Here is a 20,978-nt window from a genome sequence, read left to right as displayed (position 1 = left end):
TAGGAATTTATACATGGCATGCTGTAGCAAATTAAGATATGACTTATTTATGAATTTCTAACAACCTTTTTTTGTGGATTTTAAGTTCATCAAGTGGTGGCACATGCCTTTGATCCCAGCACTCAGGAGGCAGAGGCAGGCAGATCTCTGAGTTGGAGGCCAGCCTGGTCTACAGAGTGATTTCCAGGACAGCCAGGGCTGTGACACAGAGAAACCCTGTCTTGGAAAACAAAAACCAACGGCCCACCAACAAATTAAGCATGGGTCAACAGACATTAACTTGAGGAATCAAATTTAAACAGTCTTTCCCGTTACTGATGTTGGTGTTTTAGTTCTCATCTACCACATTAACACCTCCAAAGTAAAAAGGAAGGGTGACTGCTGTCTTCAGGAGCAGCACCATCTCAGGGCTCTAGTCTTGCTCAGGGACAGAGCCCACTCTACTGCTGATCAGGGTGAGGATGCCCATGAATGACACCTGCCTGACCAAGTGCTCAGCTGCTCACATACAAGTCACCAAGACAATCTGGACTGGCATTTTCACCTACAGCAAGGCCTCACTTGGTGACAGGGACAGTCATGAAAACAGTCTCGAAAAACCAAAAAAAAAAAAGACAACAGGGGGAGTATTCAGAGCCAGAACCCCCAATTTAATCATTTTAACTTAGATAGATTAAAAAAATTTAATACCATGAGATATAACAGTAACACTCATCATTTGTTATAAGAAAACTTTCTAGGGGGCAATAATTGGGCCTTTATTCAGTACATTTAACATTTTTTTTTCATTGCTGCATAGATGAACCTCCTTCCTATTTTTAGTTTTTAGCCTGGTCATTCAAGAAACCTTGAGTTCTCCTATTAGGACCTTATTTCATACAACCAGCTGTGAGGAGTGACTGGTTACTCAGGTGACAGTCCAATGACCTTGTCTGTCTCTTCCCTTTCTGCAGGAATATTAACATTTAACAAGTCCAGCTGTAATTGTTTTAAGTGGGCACAGTTGGAGTTCTGAAAATGGCAGTTATTTAGTTTAGAAGGAATTGTGCCGCACCACCTTAATAAGAGAAGGCAATCACACAGGGAGTAACGCAATGAATCAGTATCACACGTGTCCCTTTGTTAACCCATTGGGCCTTGTAAGTTCCCAGGTAAAACAAAACATAAGCAGCCTTTATAACTTAGGCAGCATGTAAAGTTTTTTTGTTTGATAGTTTAGTTGGTTTGTTTTTTGAGACAGGGTTTCTTTGTGTAGCACTGGCTGTCCTGAAACTCACTCTGTAGGTCAGGGTGGTCTCAAACTCAGAGATCCAACTGCCTCTGCCTCAGCCTCAGCTGGGCTTAAAGGTGTTCGTCACCACTGCCTGGCTGAGGTTTTTTGGGTTTTTGTTTTGTTTTTTAATCATAATCATCATTAAATTCATGTTTACATCATCTGACAGAATTTAGCTGAGGGAGTCCTGTTAAAACTGTGATGTTGACGCCGGGCGGTGGTGGCGCACGCCTTTAATCCCAGCACTCGGGAGGCAGAGGCAGGCGGATCTCTGTGAGTTCGAGGCCAGCCTGGGCTACCAAGTGAGTTCCAGGAAAGGCGCAAAGCTACACAGAGAAACCCTGTCTCCACAAACCAAAAAAAAAAAAAAAAACTGTGATGTTGGAGTTCTTATTAAGAGATTCTGGACAGGTCCTTTTTTATTCTTTCCATGTGTGGGCTTCGTGTTAGCTAATTTTATTATAAACACTTTTATAGCATGAAATAATCAATAATACCCCTATTGGAAATGGCTTACCTCTTACCTGTTTTGTTCTCTCTGTCATGGAGTCGGGGCCAGCCTGACCTGGGACAGAGGCTTTGGAGGAAATGCTAAGATACGTAAGCTTGCAGCTGAAGCAAGCATGCCAGATGTCATCTTCAGAGCCAACTTTTCAAGTGAATTAAAACAGCCTGTGACAGTTTATCAATCTATCCATACCCAGAAGACATCTGAATCTCTGTGAGACGAACCCAGTGGTCTCCATCTCCATAACCAGTTTATGTCTATAGATGGGGAAAGACAACCTTAAAAGCCTAATGGGTAACTGAAAAGTAGAAATAAAAGCAAGAGCATCCAGGCTTGGTAGAGGAGAAACAAAGAAGACCCGGGAACAAAAAGACCATCTATCTCAGGGGAAGCCGGCTTGGAGACCCAGTAGAAACAGCAGGCATTAGGACCCAGTGTAGAGTCTATCTGCCTGGGCCAGGTTGTAAGTCTCAAAAAGAAAAAAAAGAAAGAAGGAAAAAAGAAATGGCAGGCAGGACTGGCGGAGTGTCTTATCCTGCTGCCTGAGGCATCCCCCCAGGTTTTGGGAAAGATGAAAACAAGCCTAAGTATTAGGAGGAGGCATCCCCGTGCTTGGAAGACTCAGGGGAGCCAGAAAGTCAGTCAGCATGAAATGTGGGAGGGAGGTTGCTGGAGTCTCAGACATTGTGATCCGGAGAAGGGGTAAAAGCTCCTGGACCTTCTGGGGCCTGGTCAGGGTGCCTCCGAGTCAGACCCGGACAGACAGTCTTGCAGAATTTTCGTGTGTGAATGGCAGTGATCATCTCTCTTTGAGCCTTTCCTTCCTAGATGCAGGGTTGGCACAGATAAGGAGGTTCAGGGTGTGCGCCTGAGAACATCCAGGCTATGGGAGACATAGGCTTATAATGGGGTGTTGTGCTTATAAGCGTTGTAGGGTGCTTTGAGAGATGCAAGAGGACCTTCCGTCTAGGAACCAGGGTGCAGAGAGGCATTGGTGTGGGGGTTACAGGAAGTAAAGAACCTTTTTGAGTTTGGAAAGGGGGGAAGCTGGATCCTTCTTCAACTGCGTGAGCAGAGAACTTATGAGCTGTGAGCTGTAGCTAGCTTTGCTACATGCTGCTTGCCCCAGGCTTCCTGGGTCATGTCTAAGTGTCCCCACAGCCTTCCAGGTGTCCACTTGTTTGTGACAACCCTGCAGACCTACCCTGCAAACCTACCCTGCAGACCATGCGCCTTCCTCTCGGTAGGACTGTGGCCATTGTTTGATTGGCTGAAAGCCACACTCTTGGATTGGAAGCACCTGGAAGCTTCCTCTCTCCCGCTTCCTTTGGTAACCTGATTGCCTGTGGCTTTGGAGGAGCTCAGTAAGTGGTTGTTTTAATCTGGGGTGCTTTCTGCTAGCCTTGCTTTCGTTTAGAGCTAGATGGTAATTGTTGATTAAAATCTTCCATTTATGAGTAGCACTTTAGTAGCAACTGTCTGAACCCATAGCCAGTTGTTTTTATTTATTTATTTATTTATTTATTTATTTATTTATTTTATTTTATTTTATTTTTTTTTTTTTGGTTTTTTTCGAGACAGGGTTTCTCTTGTGTAGCTTTGCGCCTTTCCTGGAACTCACTTGGTAGCCCAGGCTGGCCTCGAACTCACAGAGATCCGCCTGCCTCTGCCTCCCGAGTGCTGGGATTAAAGGCGTGCGCCACCACCGCCCGGCCAGTTGTTTTTATTTTTTGTTATTTACATCAAGGAATCTGATTCCTCAATTTTTTTTTTTTTTTTTTTTTGGTTTTTCGAGACAGGGTTTCTCTATGTAGCTTTGCGCCTTTCCTGGAACTCACTTGGTAGCCCAGGCTGGCCTCGAACTCACAGAGATCCGCCTGACTCTGCCTCCCGAGTGCTGGGATTAAAGGCGTGCGCCACCACCGCCCGGCTTGTTTTTATTTTTAATGGACATCACGAACAAGTGTGGGAGACTATGAGAAAGCTTGTGGGGCACCTGGGGAGGGTCTCACTTTCACAGGGCTCCTTCTGTATGGCATCAAGTTTTTCTATAACTCCACTTTGCCAGTGGCTTCCAAGCTATGGACAGCTAAGTCAAGGGTAGCCCAGTGGAAGTGAGGTATATGTTGTCTGCTTCCCAGTTTATTTTCTCCTCCCTAATTGTGGGTGCTGGCCACCCTCCATGCCCCATTCCTTTTGACTGGTTTCTCTAGTGCCTCCATTTCCTTCAATCCTTTTTTACCCATGCAATGCTGGGAATTCAGCCGGGGTCTAGCACCAGCTAGACAAGTGTTCTACCACTGAACTATACTATCAGCCTGATCTCCCAGAGTCTTTACATAAGAAAACCACACCAAACGAGCACCACCTTCCACTTTAAACTTACTCTGGTTGATTTTGTAAATGACTCTTCCATGCAGTCCTTGTATGAACTAATGGAGTGTAACTCTTCCCCCATGTGTTGGGGGGGGGGTTAGGGCATGGGGGGGTGGATTTTGTTTGTTTGATGTTCTTTTTTTTTTTTTTTTTCCAATTTTCCTCCCTCTCCTCCCAGTTCCTACAGTACTACATAGTACTACTTTTTAGATACCGAGCCCTGGAAAAGAAATGAATCCCTTTCTGCCCGTCCTAGCTTAGGTTGGGGAGAAATCAAGGAAACCAGCAGCTGTAACAGGCACAAAGGAAAGATGTCTTGGAGAATCAAAGAGGGTTTCCAAAGGAGATGTTGGCATACACAGCTGGAGACAGGACACCTCCTTAGGGGTGGTTGCTTTTATTGGCTGGAGTGGAGAGAGGCCTGTGGGTAGAGTAGGTAGGTGGGTCAGGCAGGAGAAAGCAGGCCCAGCTGGTGACTCTCCACAGGAACCACAGGAACAGGGCCTGCTTAAGGGAGTTTAATTCATTGCTAACTTTTTTAAAGATTTATGTATTTAATGTACACTGGTGCTTTGCCTGTATATATTCTGTGTGAGGATGTTGGATCCCCTGGAACTGGAGTTATAGACAGTTGTGAGATGCCATGTGGGTGCTGGGAATTGAACCCAGATCCTCTGGAAGAGCATCCAGTGCTCTTAACCACTGAATCATCTCTCCAGCCCCCTCATTTCTAATATTTAAAAACAACTTAGTTTTAATTTTTACTATGTGTATGCATGTGTTTATGTACAGTGTCTAAAAAAAGCTAGAAAGGGCATCAGATCTTCTGTAGCTGGAGTTACAGGCAGTTGGTTGTGAGCTGCCTGGCCTGGGTGTTGGGAACCAAACTCGGGTCTGGAAGAACAGCAAGTGCTTTTAACCACTGCACCATTGTTTTAGCCTTCATTTCTAATTTTAAGAGTTGTAAAATTGGCCGGGCGTGGTGGCGCACGCCTTTAATCCCAGCACTTGGGAGGCAGAGGCAGGCGGATCTTTGTGAGTTCGAGGCCAGCCTGGGCTACCAAGTGAGCTCCAGGAAAGGCGCAAAGCTACACAGAGAAACCCTGTCTCGAAAAAACCAAAAAAAAAAAAAAAAAAAAAAAAAAAAAAGAGTTGTAAAATTGTTTTTGTTATTGTAGAGCTACTTTTTTTTTTTTTAGTTTTACTTATTTTATGTGTATGAGCATTTTGCAAGCATGTATGTAATGTATGTGTGTACCGCGTATGGGCCTGGTGCCCTTCAGAAGTCAAAATAGGGCATTGGATCACCTAGAATTGGAGTTACAGATGGTGTGGGCCACCATCCCAGAGCTGGGAACAACCAGGTCCTCTGCTAGAGAAACACACTCTTAACCACTGAGCTCTGTCTCCAGCCCCTGTGTCTTCCTTTTATCTTGAGAGGTCTTACAGTGTAGCTCAGACCACCCTTGAATTCAGCATCAGTCTTCTTGCCTCAGCCTCCTGAATACTATGATTATGAGCATTGCCATGCCTGGCTATTAAATCTTTATATCTTCATTTTATTAGTTCTTAGAGTGCTAAGGCCTACATGTTAGCTCCCTTTGTCCTAGTAAGAGGTGTCTGCCTGCATAGAGGCACCGTTTGTTATAAGAGGCAGCTTCACCAGGTCTGCCTTCCAGGAAAGCAGGCATAACAAATACCTCAAGGTATGTAAAGTGTTGATTGAAGGCATGATCGGGGACGGAAACAGTCTTAATTTGTGATGGACTGTCCATAGTTTTGTTTATCGCGCAACGTTAAAAGGCAGAGGCGAGAAAGAAGTTGGTATGTTTTTGGGTGTGTGGGTGCCAGCAGGGTTTTGGAAATTGTAGGCCAAGCTCTGCTCAGTGGTCTTAGCTCTCCTCCATGGGCTGCTGTTGATCTTCAGGTCTATTTACTGTTGCAGTTTGTACTTGCAGGCTCAGTGCCAGACCAGGAGTTGGAGGAGGCATCCGATCTCGAGTTGGGATCCAGCAGAGTCTTCTTAGCCAGCCAGCTCGCACAGCCACCTTCCAGCAGAGATTTGATGCCCGGCAAAAGATTGGCATCTCAGATGCTCGACTCAAGCTGGGAGTCAAAGATGCCCGTGAGAAGCTTTTGCAGAAAGATGCTCGGTTTCGAATCAAAGGAAAAGTACAGGATGCCAGAGAGATGCTGAACTCCCGAAAGCAGCAGAGCGCTGTGCCCCAGAAGCCCCGGCAGGTGGCTGATGCCCGGGAGAAGATCAGCTTGAAGAGGAGATCGCCTGTTACCTTCACAAGCCCACCCATTGGGACGGTGACCCCTGCTCTGAAACTCACCAAAACCATCCAGGTAGGCTGTGGCTCCTGCCTGCATTTCCAGAAACCTGGGAAGAAAGCTAGAAATATGCAGAGAACATTGGGGAATGGCAGAAATGCAAGTTTTTGTTCTAAGTGTTGGTCCAGTACTTTCTGGCTTACAAAACGGATAGAGTACATTAGAGACAGTCTTGTGGAACAGAGTATTGTCTTTTAAGGAGAGGTCCACCAGAGTGAGACAGAAGTGGAGAAAAACGGGGGTGGGGGGGGGTGGGGGAGGGGACGACACGACACAAAACATGTTGTACACATGCTACGGCAGGTACTTAACAAGTTCTAGCTTATTTGTTCCTCACTCAGACTTGAGAGTTATTACCTCAGTTTTATTTAAAAAAAAAAAAAATCTGAAAGAAATGTGAACTAGTGTATCTGACATTATTCACTCATCCAGCCAGTGGGAGGACCAGAGTAGGAGCCCAAGAGATCTGACTGCTTGTGATACTTGCACATGCCAACACATTTCAAGTTCATTGACTACTTAGAATGCACATGAACCTTCTGGGATGGATTATGACCACTGGATGTTTCTAGGTTCCACAGCAAAAGGCCATGGTGCCTCTTCATGCTCATCCTGCTGGAATGAGGATCAATGTTGTCAATAACCACCAGGCCAAACAGGTAGAATGAGTGTGTGTGTGTGTGGTACCCACACCTGAGTGTATATGCATGCATGTATTTTGATGAGGTCTGCTTGGGTAAATCAACTGAGGACTGGCCTACGACTTCTATTTCAAAGTGTTAAAAGAAGGTTTTCACTTTGGAGTTTGTGAGTTTGAAGAAGAAACTTGTACTAGGTATGATGGCACACACCTTTAATCCTAGAGCACAGGAAGCGTAGGCAAGCGAATCTCTGTGAGGCTAGCCTGGTCTACATAATGAGATGCTATTGCAGAAAAAGAAGCTGCAGCCTCTTTGGAGTCATGATGGTTCATACCTATAATCTCAACACTTGGAGGCTGGGCCCATGAATTTGAGCCCTGGGCCATATAGTGAATTCAGGATAGCCTGGGCTATAGAATGGAACCCTGTTTTTAAAGAAAGAAACAGCCAGGCAGTGATGGCACACAAATTTAATCCCAGCACTTTTTTTGGCAGGGGTAGGCAGATCTCTCTGAGTTTGAGGCTAGCCTGGTCTACAGAGCAAGTTCCGGGACAGGCTCCAAAGCTACACAGAGAAACCCTATCTCAAAAAAACAAAACATAAAGAAAATAAATAAAGAAATGTCTTAATCCAGGCATGGTATATATGTAATCAGGGAGGTAGAGTCGGGAGGGTCACAAGGGCTAGGACAGCCTGGGCTATGTAGTGAGACCTTGAGACAGGTTCTCATGTAGACAGGCTGACCTCCAGTTCCCTGTGAACATCTGGTCCTTCTGCCTTCTCCTTCCTGGTATATTGTGCTTCAGGTGAAACCCAGGGCTTTGCATTGGACCATCTCAGCAGCTATACCGGAGCCTCCGAGAAGAAACTTCTTAACTGAGAAAGGAGAGGCACAAAGGGCAGGAGAAGACAGGGAAACCAAACTGTTCTTATAAACATTACATATGTCTAATGTAGAGAAACACCTTTGTGTACCTGTCCACCAAGCCAGGAGCTATTGGCATGCATGCTGCTATAGCTCCTTTCCAGGTGGTGGGTTTTTAGAATGTCTGGTGCTTCGGAGGTCAGAAAAAGGTCCCTGGAACTGGAGTTTGACTGACCCATAAGTCACAGTACTTTTTAGCAGTTTTTATTGGGTTCTGTGGGTAGGAATCACCTTGTAAGGACTTGAGTCTTAAGTCTCTCCAGGCCCCTGTACTCATGTGTCCACCTCCTTCTTAGTTCCTTGTGCATTTCAGCAGCCATTTCTCTGCTCTTGGTTCAGATGTTTGCTGAGGGCCTGCATGCCATATTAGCATTTATCTATCTGATTGATTGGTTTATTCTGGGGTACTAGTGATCACTGAGCGACATCCCTAGCCCAGCTACTATTTCTTTCTTCTCAGAACTTATACGACCTAGATGAAGAGGATGATATTGCAGCACCTGTTCCTACCAAACAGATGAAATTTGCAGCCACGGGCAGCTTTGTCCACCACGTGGTATGGCACCCTGCGTCAGATCTAGTGTATGGATGAGGTTGTGGAGAAAAGGGCCTCTCATTGATGTGGGCTATGAGCTTTTTTAGAGCCATGACTAGCCAGCTCCTTGGTTTTATTGTTGCTGAGACTGGGGTGTCCAGGACTTTGCTCAGGGTCCCACAGCAGTGAGATGAACAGCTGCAGTTCCCAGGGGCTGGGTTTGAGACACGTGAAGGGAATTGGGTCTTAGTCCATTTTCTCCTACTCTAACAGTACATCAGGCTGGTAAACTGTAAGCAGTAGGAGTTACCAGCAAGTCAAGAAAATTGGGCTTCTCCCCCAACCCGCCACCACCAAGGGTACTAGTCAGACATCATGCAGAGAGGTGAGAAAGCAGTGTCTGGGAGCTTGAGGAGGGTCCTGCTGCAAAGACTCAGCTTTGGCCAGGATCCCAAGTGTGAAGCAATCTCTTGGTTGCTAATTAAGTTCTTACAGTGGTTGTGAAGTTGAGTGTTGCCAGTTCATTTAGCTGTAAAGGGAAGAGGCCTTTCCAGTAATTAGACTGTTTGGGTGTGCCTGTCTGCTGGCTTAGTCCATGGCTAATTCCAGTTGGAAAAACAATGCTCATAGTAATTTCATTTAAGATTTCTCTTTCTCAGTGCCATGAGTTTGTTTTTATGATAAGAAGGCAGCACAAAGTAGATGGACCTATTCACCATAACCCAGCTTATAAGACATTGATGGAGTTGTTGAACCACATCAGTATGGCTCTTGAGACACAGAACATGGCTTGAGCAGTGTGGAGTCTGGTATGGAAAGGATGCTTCACCAGGACTTGGAGAAGCCTGGTGGGCTGACCCCGCCCCATACTCTCATCTACTTCCTTGGCTGTAGCATCCCTCCTTTCTTCCTGTTTGGTGCCAGCAAAACCACCTGGCTTTAGTGTCATGCATCTTTCTAGACATGTTAAACTGAGGAACTTCTGTTTTCAAGGGACCACATCCTCAGTTCAGGAGGGGACTGAGTCTGATGCTCTGTGCATGCTAACTCTGCCAGGCTGTCCTCACAGTCTTAGAGCTACAGAGGCTGTGGCTAGGCATGGTGCCTCTGCATTGCCAGGTCAGAGACGGAAAGCTAGGAGTTCCATGCCTTCTTAAAGAGAGTTCCTAGGGGCTGGAGAGATGGCTCAGTGGTTAAGAGCACTGGCTGTTCTTCAGAGGACCCAGAATCAATTCCCAGCACCTACATGGCAGCTCACAACTGTCTGTAATTGCAGCTCCAGGGGACCTGACAAATACACATACAGGCAAAACACCAATGTACAGAAAATAAGTTAATCATTAGAAAAGAAAATGAGAGTTCCTCTGTCTAGCCATTCTACAAGCTGATGATCATTCCATTGTAGTAGAAGCTTATCTAGGGATGAGATTAACCTCATGCTTTTGACCTTCTGACCAGCTGTAAATTGCAGGGTTTCCAGAAAATGTGAACAGTGTGTGTGAGCCTGTGACTCCTGGATGAGTTTCTTGGTCAAAGCTGTATGGAATCCTCTTGCCAAGCAAGAGCTAACCCTGGGGAAAGTAGCTTCTCTGTGCCTCCCTCCCATCAAGGGTTCAGTCAGTGCCTGGGCAGTGTACTCTTCTCAATCTTGCCCCTCCCCAGTGTATATCACTAGTACCAATAACCTCCCCCCTTGGGCTTGGACTGGGAAACTTTGGGGGTCTTGCTCTAGCTAGTTGTTAGCCCTTCAGACAGTAGTCTTGTGTCTCGGCCAGACAGTGGTGGCGCACGCCTTTAATCCCAGCACTCAGAAGGCAGAGGCAGGTGGTTCTCTGTGAGTTTGAGGCCAGCCTGGTCTACAGAGTGAGTTCCAGAACAACCAGGGTGTTTACACAGAGAAACTCTATCTCGAAAAACAAACATACAAACAAAATCTGTGTCTGGCTTCTCAGACTCCTTTCTGCCTGTTTGTGTAGACTGGACTGAGCAGTTCCAAGCTGTCCATGTCCAAGGCTCTCCCTCTCACAAAAGTGGTTCAGAATGATGCCTATACAGCTCCTGTTCTCCCCTCCTCTGTTCGAACCAAAGCCTTGACCAACATGTCCCGGACACTGGTGAACAAGGAGGAGCCTCCCAAAGAGCTGCCACCTGCTGAGGTAAGGTAAAAGTTACCACTCCAGCTAGTATCAGCCTGTGTGGGTGGTCACCGTGCTCTGTGTACCCACGGTCCTCAGAACAGCCCTGTGAAATGGATGTTAACCACCCCTTTCTGCAAATGAATAAACCAGTACTTGGGGACCCTTGTCCTCAGAGAGCTTGCTGGCCAGTGAGGACCCTTGGAGAGAGATCCCACTATATAGTGACATGACATGAGGGTCCCAGAAGAAAGCTACTGAGAACTTTGAGGAGCTATCTTGTGCCCCTCAGGAATTTAAGGCTATGCCATGACTAGGCCTTAGCTGGCTGAGACTGGAAGCATGGATAGATTCCAAATGTTCAGAGGCTTGGGTCTGAAGCACCTGCACACCTAGGAAGGAGCAGGAGTCTGATGGCCTCTGTAGTCCAGGAGGCCCAGTGTGATAGATGGCCTCTGAATGGGGTTTCTGCTGTGCCTTCCTGGACAGTTGGCTGGGGTGAGTTTTGTGTTAGTACATGCTACCTTTTGACTTCTTGTCACGTTCTTGTCTCTATGGCAGCCTGTGCTCAGTCCCTTGGAAGGCACCAAGATGACTGTGAATAATCTGCACCCTCGAGTCACGGAGGAGGACATTGTTGTAAGTACCTTCACAGCCGCCCGACCTTGAAGTCACAGGCTGCTTCTGTGGTACCAGTCTGTAGGACCACGTCGGTTATGATTTGCTGCAAATCAAAGGATGGTCATGCTCAGGGCAGCTTTTTCACTACCTGAGGATACAGGGCCAAATCACCAAAGGTGGAGTTAGGAAACAGGTAGTATCTCCTAGTGGGGTGACAGGATGGACTTATTCCCCCAACAAGTTAGGATAACACTTGAAACCAACAACCTGCTAGAGACTCGGTGTCTGGGGCTTTATTGGGAGTCTGGGGTTCCCTCCTAACCTCACTTTTCTTTGCAGGAGCTTTTCTGTGTGTGTGGAGCCCTCAAGCGGGCTCGACTGGTCCATCCTGGGGTAGCAGAGGTTGTGTTCGTGAAGAAGGATGATGCCATCACTGCTTATAAGAAGTACAACAACCGATGTCTGGACGGTAAGTTAGAGAGGAGCTGCCACCATGCTCCCTCTGCTTTTAAGAGGAGGCTTTTTTTTTTGTCCTCTGAGGTTGGTATAAAGACATCTTGGAGAACTCACTCCCTGCGACCTTCAGGGTAACAGGAAGAGGCAGTGATGTGCACTCTGTGAATAGTGACTCTCTGGTCTTGCTGGGAAAGCCAAGCTTCACATTCAGGCTTGCTAGGGCATGGGTTTCTCAGAGGCCTGCAGTCTTGGCTATATGTTGTCTTCTCTGGGTGAGAGCTACCAGTGAGGAAACTGCTTTCTTTTTGTATCTCAAGCTAAATAGTTGAGAGGAGCTCTGTGCCTTTCCATGTTCATTGTGTATGTGATGAGAACCTGCCGAGGACCAGGGCCCTGGACTAGAATCAGAGAGACAGAGAATAATAGACAGCATTGGTGCTCTGGTTTGTGTGTGCTTATCTGACATGTGTGTATCTTCTAGAGAAATGTCTGTTCAGTCTTTGCCAGGTCTAGAGTTGGATTCTTTTTTGGTTTTTAAAACAGCGTTTCTCTGTGTAGCCTTGACTGTCCTGGATCTCACTCTGTAGCCCATGCTGGTCTCGAACTCACAGAGATCCGCCTGCCTCTGCCTCTGCCTCCCGAGTGCTGGGACTAAAGGTGTGCTGGCTGGATTCTCTTTTCTGGCTCCTGAGTGGTAAAGGTTCTTCCTAGAGTCACAAGGCTAGGGAGACTGCCCAGTGGGTTAAGTGTGAGCATAAGGGCCTGTGTTAGGTTCCCTGCACCATAGAGAAGGTCACGGGCTTCTGCAAGACCACCACGTTGGTGCAGGGACAGCTGGGTCCTTAGCTTTGCTAGCCAGTCAGTGAGAGATGCTGTCTCAGACAATAAATAAATAAATGTGAATAAGCAGGTGAAGCGTGATAGAGGAAGACGCTGATGTTGACCTCTGACCTCCACATGCGCACATGCCCAGCCTTACACCATGCACAAGAGTTCTTCATCTGATTTTTAGGTCAGGTCTTTGAATAGATAAATGGTGTACAGTTAATTTCTCTCATCCTGTAGGGTGTTGTGTCTGTCTGTCCATCCCCCACCACTCTATTCCTTTTTTGTTTGTTTGTTTGTTTTTTGAGACAGGGTTTCTCTGTGTAACAGTCCTGGTTGTCCTGGATCTCACTTTGTAGACCATGTTGGTCTCAAATTCACATAGATCCGCCTGACCCTGCCTCCCAGGTGCTGGGATTAAAGGCGTGTGTCACCACCACCCAGCTGTTCCTTTATCTTGGGGGTGGTAGTATTTGTTTGCAAACAACAGAGTCTCACACTGTAGCTCATTCTGGCCTCAAACTCACAGCAGTGCTCCTGCCTCTGCCTCCCAAGGACTGGGATTACAAGCATGCACCCTTAGGTGCAGCTTCATTTTATTTCATTTTGTGATACTTTCCCCCCCCACACCCCCCCAATGCTAGGGATGAAACCAAAGGGCTGGAGAGATGGCTCTGAGGTTAAGAGCACTGCCTGCTCTTCCAGAGGACCTGAGTTCAATTCCCATCTCATTACAGATGGCTGTAAGCCATCTGTAATGAGATCTAGTGTCCTCTTCTGGCCTGCAGGCATGTGTGCAAGCAGAATACTGTATACATAATTAATAAATAAATAAATCCTAAAAACAACAACAAAGGCCTCATACATGCTAAGCAAACACTCTCCTTGTGAGCTACAGCTCTGGTCCGGTGCCTTTAACTAGCAGTGACTAGACATGCAGCTCTTCCCTTCATGTGACCATTTCTAAATCATAGTTGAGACCAGTCTGGGCTGTGTAGTTACAGGACAGCCAAATCTACACAATTAGACCTTGCTCAGACAAAACAGACTCATTGTAGGGTTACTCGGTGGTCTGTTTTCAGTGTTATGGCTAGTCAGTGGGGCATCCAGAGCACACACTTCGGATGCATCATACTGTATCACACAACATATGTGATAACACGGAGACAGCTCCAGGCAGTGCAGAATCACCAAAACATGACAGAGGCCAAACTCTGTGAGTTCAAGACCAGTCTGTTCTACATAGCGAGTTCCAGGACAGTCTCCAAAGCTACACAGAGAAACCCTGTCTTGAAAAACCAAAAACCCAAACCAAACAAAACACGTGACAGAGACTTAGAGTGCGCACTGCTCCTGCAAAAGTGGCCCTGCTAACCTCATTCATCCCGGGTGGGTGCTAGGACCTTCAGTCTGGAGAAAGGAGGTGGGACAACCCCTCGGGGCAGTGTAGTGAGAGCATGGCAGAGTGGGCTCCTCCTGAGGGTCAGCAGTGTGGCTTCAGTCCCGTTCACCTTTGCTTCCTTGAAGTGGAGCTGTGATCCACCCACATGCACTACTAATAATCAGATTTTTGGCTCCTTGAGTGAGTTCAGTGTGTATTTTGAATCTTTTTTATGGTTGCTCAAAGGTTTGCGGTGCACATTGTAATTTATCAGGACCTGTTTCGTGTTAGTAGTGACTTGACCTGGGTGCTTGCATACAGCTCTGTTCACTTTGCACATCATGACTCCCACAGTGGGAGGACAGCCTCACAGCACTTGGTCCTTCGTGGACGGGGAAGGCCTCACACAATCCTTAAGTCTTCTCTTATGCAGGATCATAGCATAAATGGTTTCCTTTCTGTGTGCCTCACAGACTTGTTGGGGTGGCTCCTCACTGGTAGGTAGTTCCTTCCCACCCCCCAGCTACCGACTGACTCCAGTGTGAAGCAGAGTCCTGGCCTTTTTGTCTCATTACCAAGGCTCCCTTACGCTCTCAGGTTTCCTAGTGTCTGCATGTGTTAGTGCGCTGTCTGTTGTTGGGATGCAGTACTTGAAGCTATGTTCTTCATACAGGAAAGAGGTTCATTTGGATTTTCAGAGGCAGCACCAGCATTGGTTTGGCTTCGGCAAGGACTCACTGAACCAGGCCTGTTCTCATCATGCAGTACACCATACTCAGGGATCACACGTTTGACAAACGATGACGAGTTTGTTAGCAAGAGTAAGCATGGAGATGGGGAAACAGAATCCTCCTGTCTGAGTCTCTCAACACTTAGATTTCAGAGCTCTTCACCATGTCTGGCCTCAGTGATAGGATCTGACCCTTGGTCATGGTGTTGGTGACCTTTGTCCTCTTAGGAACAGGTCTCTTGATGGAGCCTTTGCCTTTTTTGGTTTCCAGGGCAGCCCATGAAGTGCAACCTTCACATGAATGGGAATGTCATCACCTCAGACCAACCCATCCTGCTGTAAGTGCCAAGGGGAACAGGCTTTCGGGAAAGGCTTTCTGCTCGTTTAGTCCGTATAGTCACCTCTTCTGTTCGGAGGGGTAAAGCGCCTGCCTCATCACGGCTTCCTTTGTCCTCCATTCCATTTCCTCTGTTCTGATGCTCAGTGGTCAGTCAGGGTGCTTCAGTTAGAACCAAGTGGTTTGTCTCAGACTGTCCCCAAGGTTTTCGTACAGTGGACTAATATGACAGCGTCCAGCACCTCTGAGGGGAGTGGAAAGCAAACCAGTCCCCTCCCCTTTGTGTGGCTGACTGCTGAGCTGGTGCTGGAGACTCTGGGCACAGGTGCCTGGTTACTGTTGAGAACTTTTTGGAGCCTGGGATGCATAGTGTTGAGGCTGGCAGGGTAGAATTTTCTTGAAAGGGACAGTATACCCAAGGAGAAGGTGACACTTGCCAAGGTAGGTGGAATCCTGCCAGGCAGGCCTAGAATAGACTTGGACATGCAAAGGCAGGATTTGAACCTGGGTAATAGACAGTGATTAGACCAGTCTGTAAAACTGTCTCAGGAGTAAGTTTGCTTAGAAATGTTTGGGAAGGGGCTGGAGAGACAGCTCAGTAATACGAGGACCTTGCAGAGGACCCAGGGTTGGTTCCCCATGTTGGGCATCTCTGAACCATCTGTGAGCACCTGCAGTCACATGCACAGACACACATATAAACATAATTTAAAATAATAATAAAAAAATTGAAGGTTTTTATGACCTGACAAATTAGTCATTGGACTAACCAGATTTAATGTGGTTGGTTTAGGTAAGGCTTTATAAGATTTGTGTAATATGTGACCGTATGTGACTATCTAGAAAGAAGAACATGCAGTATTTCTAGACTTGGAACTCGAGCACTCAGCAGGCTGCAGCTAGGTTTTGTTGTTGTTTGTTTAGTAGTAAATAAGAATAGAGGTCTCCTAGAAGATGAAGTCAGATGGAGGGGTGTGGAGAGCATTACACCCCATGCCTACCTCCCAACAGATGCTCAGTGCTGAGACCCTGCCCCACCTAAGGAGAAACTAACAGGGATTTGGTTCTCTGCTCTCACAGGCGCCTGAGTGACAGCCCCTCAGTGAAGAAGGAGAGTGAGCTGCCTCGGCGGGGGACTCCTGCCTCCTCTTCCAACCCTCCTGCCGAAGTGGACCCTGACACCATTCTCAAAGCTCTCTTCAAGTCCTCGGGGGCCTCTGTGACCACACAGCCCACAGAATTCAAAATCAAACTTTGAGGAGGGGAGTGAGGCAGCCAGAAACAGGGCAGAGGAGGGTGGCTCTGTTTCCCAAGGCAAAGCTTGTGACCAATGGGCCGTCGGACTGAAGCCCCCTGAGCAAGGGACAAGGCACCAGGGCGAGCTTCCTCACTGGACGGGACCCACCTTTCTGTATTGTTCCACACCTTGCCCTTCTGTGCATTACATTTCTATAGTATGCTTCCTCTCTCCTCCACTCATCACCAAGGTAGGCTGTGTTTGTCTGTGTGCCTCCCGACCCTCGGCCCCATGCTGATTTCTTCCCTAGGAATGGTGTGCTGTTTCCCTGGGTAGCCTTCTTGTGGCCCCGTGGGACACAGGGCTGGGGGCTGTTGGAGAGACCGCTTTTTTTGTTGTGTTTTCAGGAGTTTTCTTGTTCTGTTGAAGTTTTACAAATAAAATGGAATGAATGGGACCTCCTGCCATTTGGAGGGCACTAGGTCAGCTGGGGAGCTGCATTAGGTCACTGGCCTCTTGTCTTCCACCTGACTGCTCATGTGCAGAGCTCTGTGACAGGGGCAGGCAGAGGTAGGGTGGCCAGCTCCTGGCTGCCCGTGCTGTCGTGGATAGCCCAAAAGGATTCCCCAGAGTTCGTGTTCCCTTGTTAGAGTTGTGCCAAAGGCCCTGGCCCAGTCTCTGCTTCCAGATAGGAACACAGGAAGGGACCTGTGCCATAGCCCTTTTGGTTCTCCCTGACAGGGCAACACCACAGCCTGGTTTTGGTGCAGGTGCCAGCTCCAAGTTAGCTGGGTCTTTTTCCAGGCTGTACCCCAGGCTGCGGCACAGTGGGCTTGGGAGGGTGGATTGCATGGGAGCTGTTGGCTGGCTCTGGCTCTGCCATCCTGGCTTTGGTATCTACAGAACAGCAGTCAGGATTGCCCACAGTGCAGCTGCCACCATGGCATTGTCTGTTGGCGTGAGTGACCCTCACTGCCATGAGTAGTCTCAGAGTAGAGCTGGTGGGCGATTTTCTACAGCATGCTCCTGGGCTGCTAGTGCAGAATTATGGCAGTTGGGCAGGTGCTGAGTGTTGGGCAGCACCATTCCGGAGCTGGCCAGTAGTCCTCTGACGATGGGAACAGGAGAGTCTAAGCTGTCATAGCTGGAGCAGGATTCTAAGGCCACACATATCAGTAGTGTGTGCTGTAAAGGCACAAGCCAAGGAAGTAAAGGAAGCTGAGACACCATGATCCTCTCAAGGCTAGCCCAATAAAGAGAATTTCAATTAATTCCTGTTCTCTTGGAGTTAGATCTGCCCAGCTAGAAAGGTCTAGTTTGAGCCAAAATCAGTCCAGCTCTGAGGTTGCCCAGCCAAGGAATCCAAGGATGGCATCTGGGGTGCTCCACTCTACTGTTGAAAGAAGTCTGCTTCCCTTAAACCCTCTAAATGGGGACAAACTTAATTCTTCTCAGCAGCCAGAAGACATTCCTCATGCTCACCCTTCCTGGCCCAAGAGAACCCCAAGACACTAGGGCCTGACTTGTCTGCCACTGGGAACAGTTGGCATGCTTTCTGCTTTGTGTAGAGTAGGGGTGGCCTAGGCCCTTCTTGGTTCCCTGCTCTTGTTGAACCAGGCATGCTCTGGGCAGCACAGTTGAACAGAGTCAGCCTCGGCCTCCTGGCTATGTGGTACTTTTCAGGGAGTGTGTGGCCTCCCTTGCATTTTCAGGGTGTCATCTTGGGAATGGGAAAAGAAGGCGGGCCAACCCTCATGTCCCCACTCCCTTGCATTACTTGTTTGTTGTGTCTTGTTCAGGAGAGAAAGACATTGCAGGATGGAGGGGCTTGTTACTTTCCATTTCTCAATAAATGTTCGTTATTCCTAACTTTGAGCCGTAATGTCTTTTTAAAATTGCTTTTACTATATTTAGTTTGGGTATGTGCATTTCATGATCCATGTGTGGTGGTCAAGGGCACACTGGGAGTCCATTCTTTGCTTCCACCAAAGAATTCCGTGTATGAAACTCAGTTTATTAGGCTTAAGGGTAAACACCTTTACCTACCAAACCATCTTGTTGGTCCTGGGCTATAATCTCTTTGCATCTATCTGTCTGTCTGTCTGTCTGTCTGTGTGCGTACACGCCTGATGCCTGCAGAGACTAGAAGAGAGCATCAGATCCTCTGGAGAATTGGAGTTACAGTTGTGAGCTGCCTTGTAGGTGCTGGGAATCAAAACCTGGTCCTCTGGAAGAGCAGCCAGTGGTCTTAACCACTGAGTCATCTCTTTAGCCTCAAGTCAAATTCTTAACTGACCCTTCAAAATCAAAAAAGATTATATACTTCCAACATATGTCAAAGAATGCACATTCCCATTCCAAGAGAGAGGAGTGGGGGCATAGCCAGGAAAGATTGTACCAAAGCAAGACCAAAACCTACATTACAAACACCAAATCCTTCAGCTCCCTGTCCATGATGAAAACTTCAGTTTCAAAGGTTTCAATAGCTCCAGTTTGGTCGTCTGCAACAGCTCTCCGGCCTGCTCCACTTCCTGTATGCAGCTTTTTGTCTGATGTCCATGGCTTTGGCATTTCCCCCATCTTGGGGTCTCCAGTGCAACCCAGGCTTCACTAACAGTTGTACTGTGTAATAAATAGCCTTGCCACACTTAAACTCTGCCACACACACCAGTACCACATGAATGATACTGCCAGCTGTGCCCAACTCAGGTTGGCCTCTGGCCCCTTGGAGCACAGTTGTGGCAGCTTCTGTGTGGAAGCTGGGAAACTCTAGGCAGTTATTTTCTAGGAGCAGAAAACCACTTTGTTTCCTCCTCTGACACTTGGAGGCTGAGCAGGGAGTGGTCTTGTGGGTGCAGAGCAGGAGGTGGCACAGCCTCTCAGCACATGACAGGACTGCAGCATAAAGTTGCTCAGGCTGTTCCTCTAAGTGGCACAGCCTTTATTTTTTTCTGCCCTAGTAGGTCTGTAGACCTGCATGAGAGTAACCATTGATAACCATACCATAGACTCGGTGTTACACTGTCTTAAAGTCTTCTCTGTGCCAGGCAGTGGTGGCGCACGCCTTTAATCCCAGCACTTGCGAGGCAGAGGCAGGTGGACCTTGTGAGTTTGAGGCCAGCCTGGGCTACAGAACGAGTTCCAGGACAGTAGGGCTGTTGCATAGAAAAACCCTGTCTTGGGGAAGGAAAAAAAAATTTTTTTTTTCTCTGCCAAAGAAATTTGTTATTTTTGAAAATTCAGCCTCAGGTAAATTCTCAGGACACGGACAGAATGCAGGCAGATTCTTTGCCAAACTATCACATTAATGGCCCCAGGCCTGTTTCTGGTTAGAGTCCTCATCCCCCCCAGAACGCTCACAAGCCAGGCCTCTGCTGTCTACATTTCTCTTGAGTATTATCTTCCAAGTTCCCACCAGAATGGCCCATTAAGCTCTGCTTCTAGCATTAAGCAGTTTTTTCCTGCCCAGAGTCCAGACTCTCACAAAACAGTCTCAAAGGCATAAACGGCATGTGGTCAGATTGATTAGAGCAACACTCCTGCTGGATTACACAGTTTTCTGTTGTTGAGGAAAAAGCAAGGAAGAAAGGGTTGGTTTTGGCTTCCAGATTCAGGGATGGTCTGTCCTGGAAAGAAAGGGAAGAGCGGGCAGCTGACCAATGACGTTGAGCCACACAGGAAACACAAGAGGCCATTGCAAGACCACGCTCTCAAAGCCTGCACTCGGTGTGTACTTCCTCTAGCAAATGTCTGTCCCCTAAAGGTCCCTGAGCTTTCCCAGACAGCACCACATACGTGAACCTAGGGGGGCATTTCTCATTTAAACCACAGCGACTTGTGGAACTTAACCAGAAAGTAAGCCTGCCTGCCTACCTTCCTCCCTCCCTCCCTCCCTCTCTCTTTTTTTCTCTCTCTCTTCCTTCTCCCTTTCTCTTCCTCCCCCTTCCTTCCTCCCCTCCTTCCCTTCCTTCCTCCCTCTGCAAACTTATTTATTGGTTTTTAGAGACAGGGTTTCTCTATGGCACAGCCCTGGCTGTCCTAGAACTCTGTAGACCAGGCTGGCCTCAAACTCAGATCCACTTGCCCTTCCCCCTCCCCCCCCTCAGTGCTGGGATTCAGTTGGATTTTTTGGAGACATTTTCCAAGATGAGGTTCCCTCCTTTTATTTAGATAGCTAGTTTGTGGCAGGTTGACAAACTAGCCCACACACTAGCTGTGAGGCTTGTTCGTTCCTGTATAGACAGACCTAGGCATTGTCCACAAGCAACAAAGGAGCTGGTGTCTTGCTCTGAAGAAATTAAACTTGAAGGAATGCTTCACTGTTTGGGTGAGCTATGGCATTAGGAAAGTAGTTGTTCGTTGATAGGGGTAGAATAGAATAGTACTTAGCCCTGCTCTTCCTACTAAACAGCCCTGAATATTTTGTAGAGTAAAATGGGACTCAAGGCTTTCAACTTGAATGTAGATGAATCAAGGTTTGGGGGGCGGGGGAGTCAAGGAAATGTAGCTAGAGTTTTCCTGCCTTGCCCACAGTCAGGACAAATCTTTGTCACCCGCCAGTCCCACAGCCGCTCAGACCCAACCAAGTAAACACAGAGACTTATATTGCTTACAAACTGTATGGCCGTGGCAGGCTTCTTGCTAACTGTTCTTATAGCTT

The 20,978-nt window shown here is 47.5% G+C and overlaps 1 protein-coding gene across 2 annotated transcripts in view; it reads left to right on the top strand.

The window, feature by feature from the left end:
* Poldip3 (DNA polymerase delta interacting protein 3) overlaps positions 1–18,187 on the top strand; it is a 28,195-nt gene extending 10,008 nt beyond the window's left edge. For both annotated transcript variants that reach the window (XM_006980233.4, XM_042264917.2), the window contains exons 2-9: positions 6,116–6,509; positions 7,067–7,153; positions 8,522–8,617; positions 10,573–10,752; positions 11,293–11,370; positions 11,692–11,821; positions 15,016–15,082; positions 16,162–18,187. In XM_006980233.4, coding sequence (XP_006980295.1) covers positions 6,116–6,509; positions 7,067–7,153; positions 8,522–8,617; positions 10,573–10,752; positions 11,293–11,370; positions 11,692–11,821; positions 15,016–15,082; positions 16,162–16,339 — 1,210 coding nt within the window. In that variant the 3' untranslated portion in view covers positions 16,340–18,187. The remainder of the gene's footprint in view (positions 1–6,115; positions 6,510–7,066; positions 7,154–8,521; positions 8,618–10,572; positions 10,753–11,292; positions 11,371–11,691; positions 11,822–15,015; positions 15,083–16,161) is intronic.
* The last annotated feature ends 2,791 nt before the right edge of the window (positions 18,188–20,978 follow it).

The sequence above is a fragment of the Peromyscus maniculatus genome, chromosome 20 (genome assembly GCF_049852395.1).
Source record: "Peromyscus maniculatus bairdii isolate BWxNUB_F1_BW_parent chromosome 20, HU_Pman_BW_mat_3.1, whole genome shotgun sequence".
Classification (NCBI taxonomy): Eukaryota; Metazoa; Chordata; class Mammalia; order Rodentia; family Cricetidae; genus Peromyscus; species Peromyscus maniculatus.
Note: the sequence above shows the minus strand (reverse complement) of the source record. Positions and strands in the feature narration are given on the sequence as shown.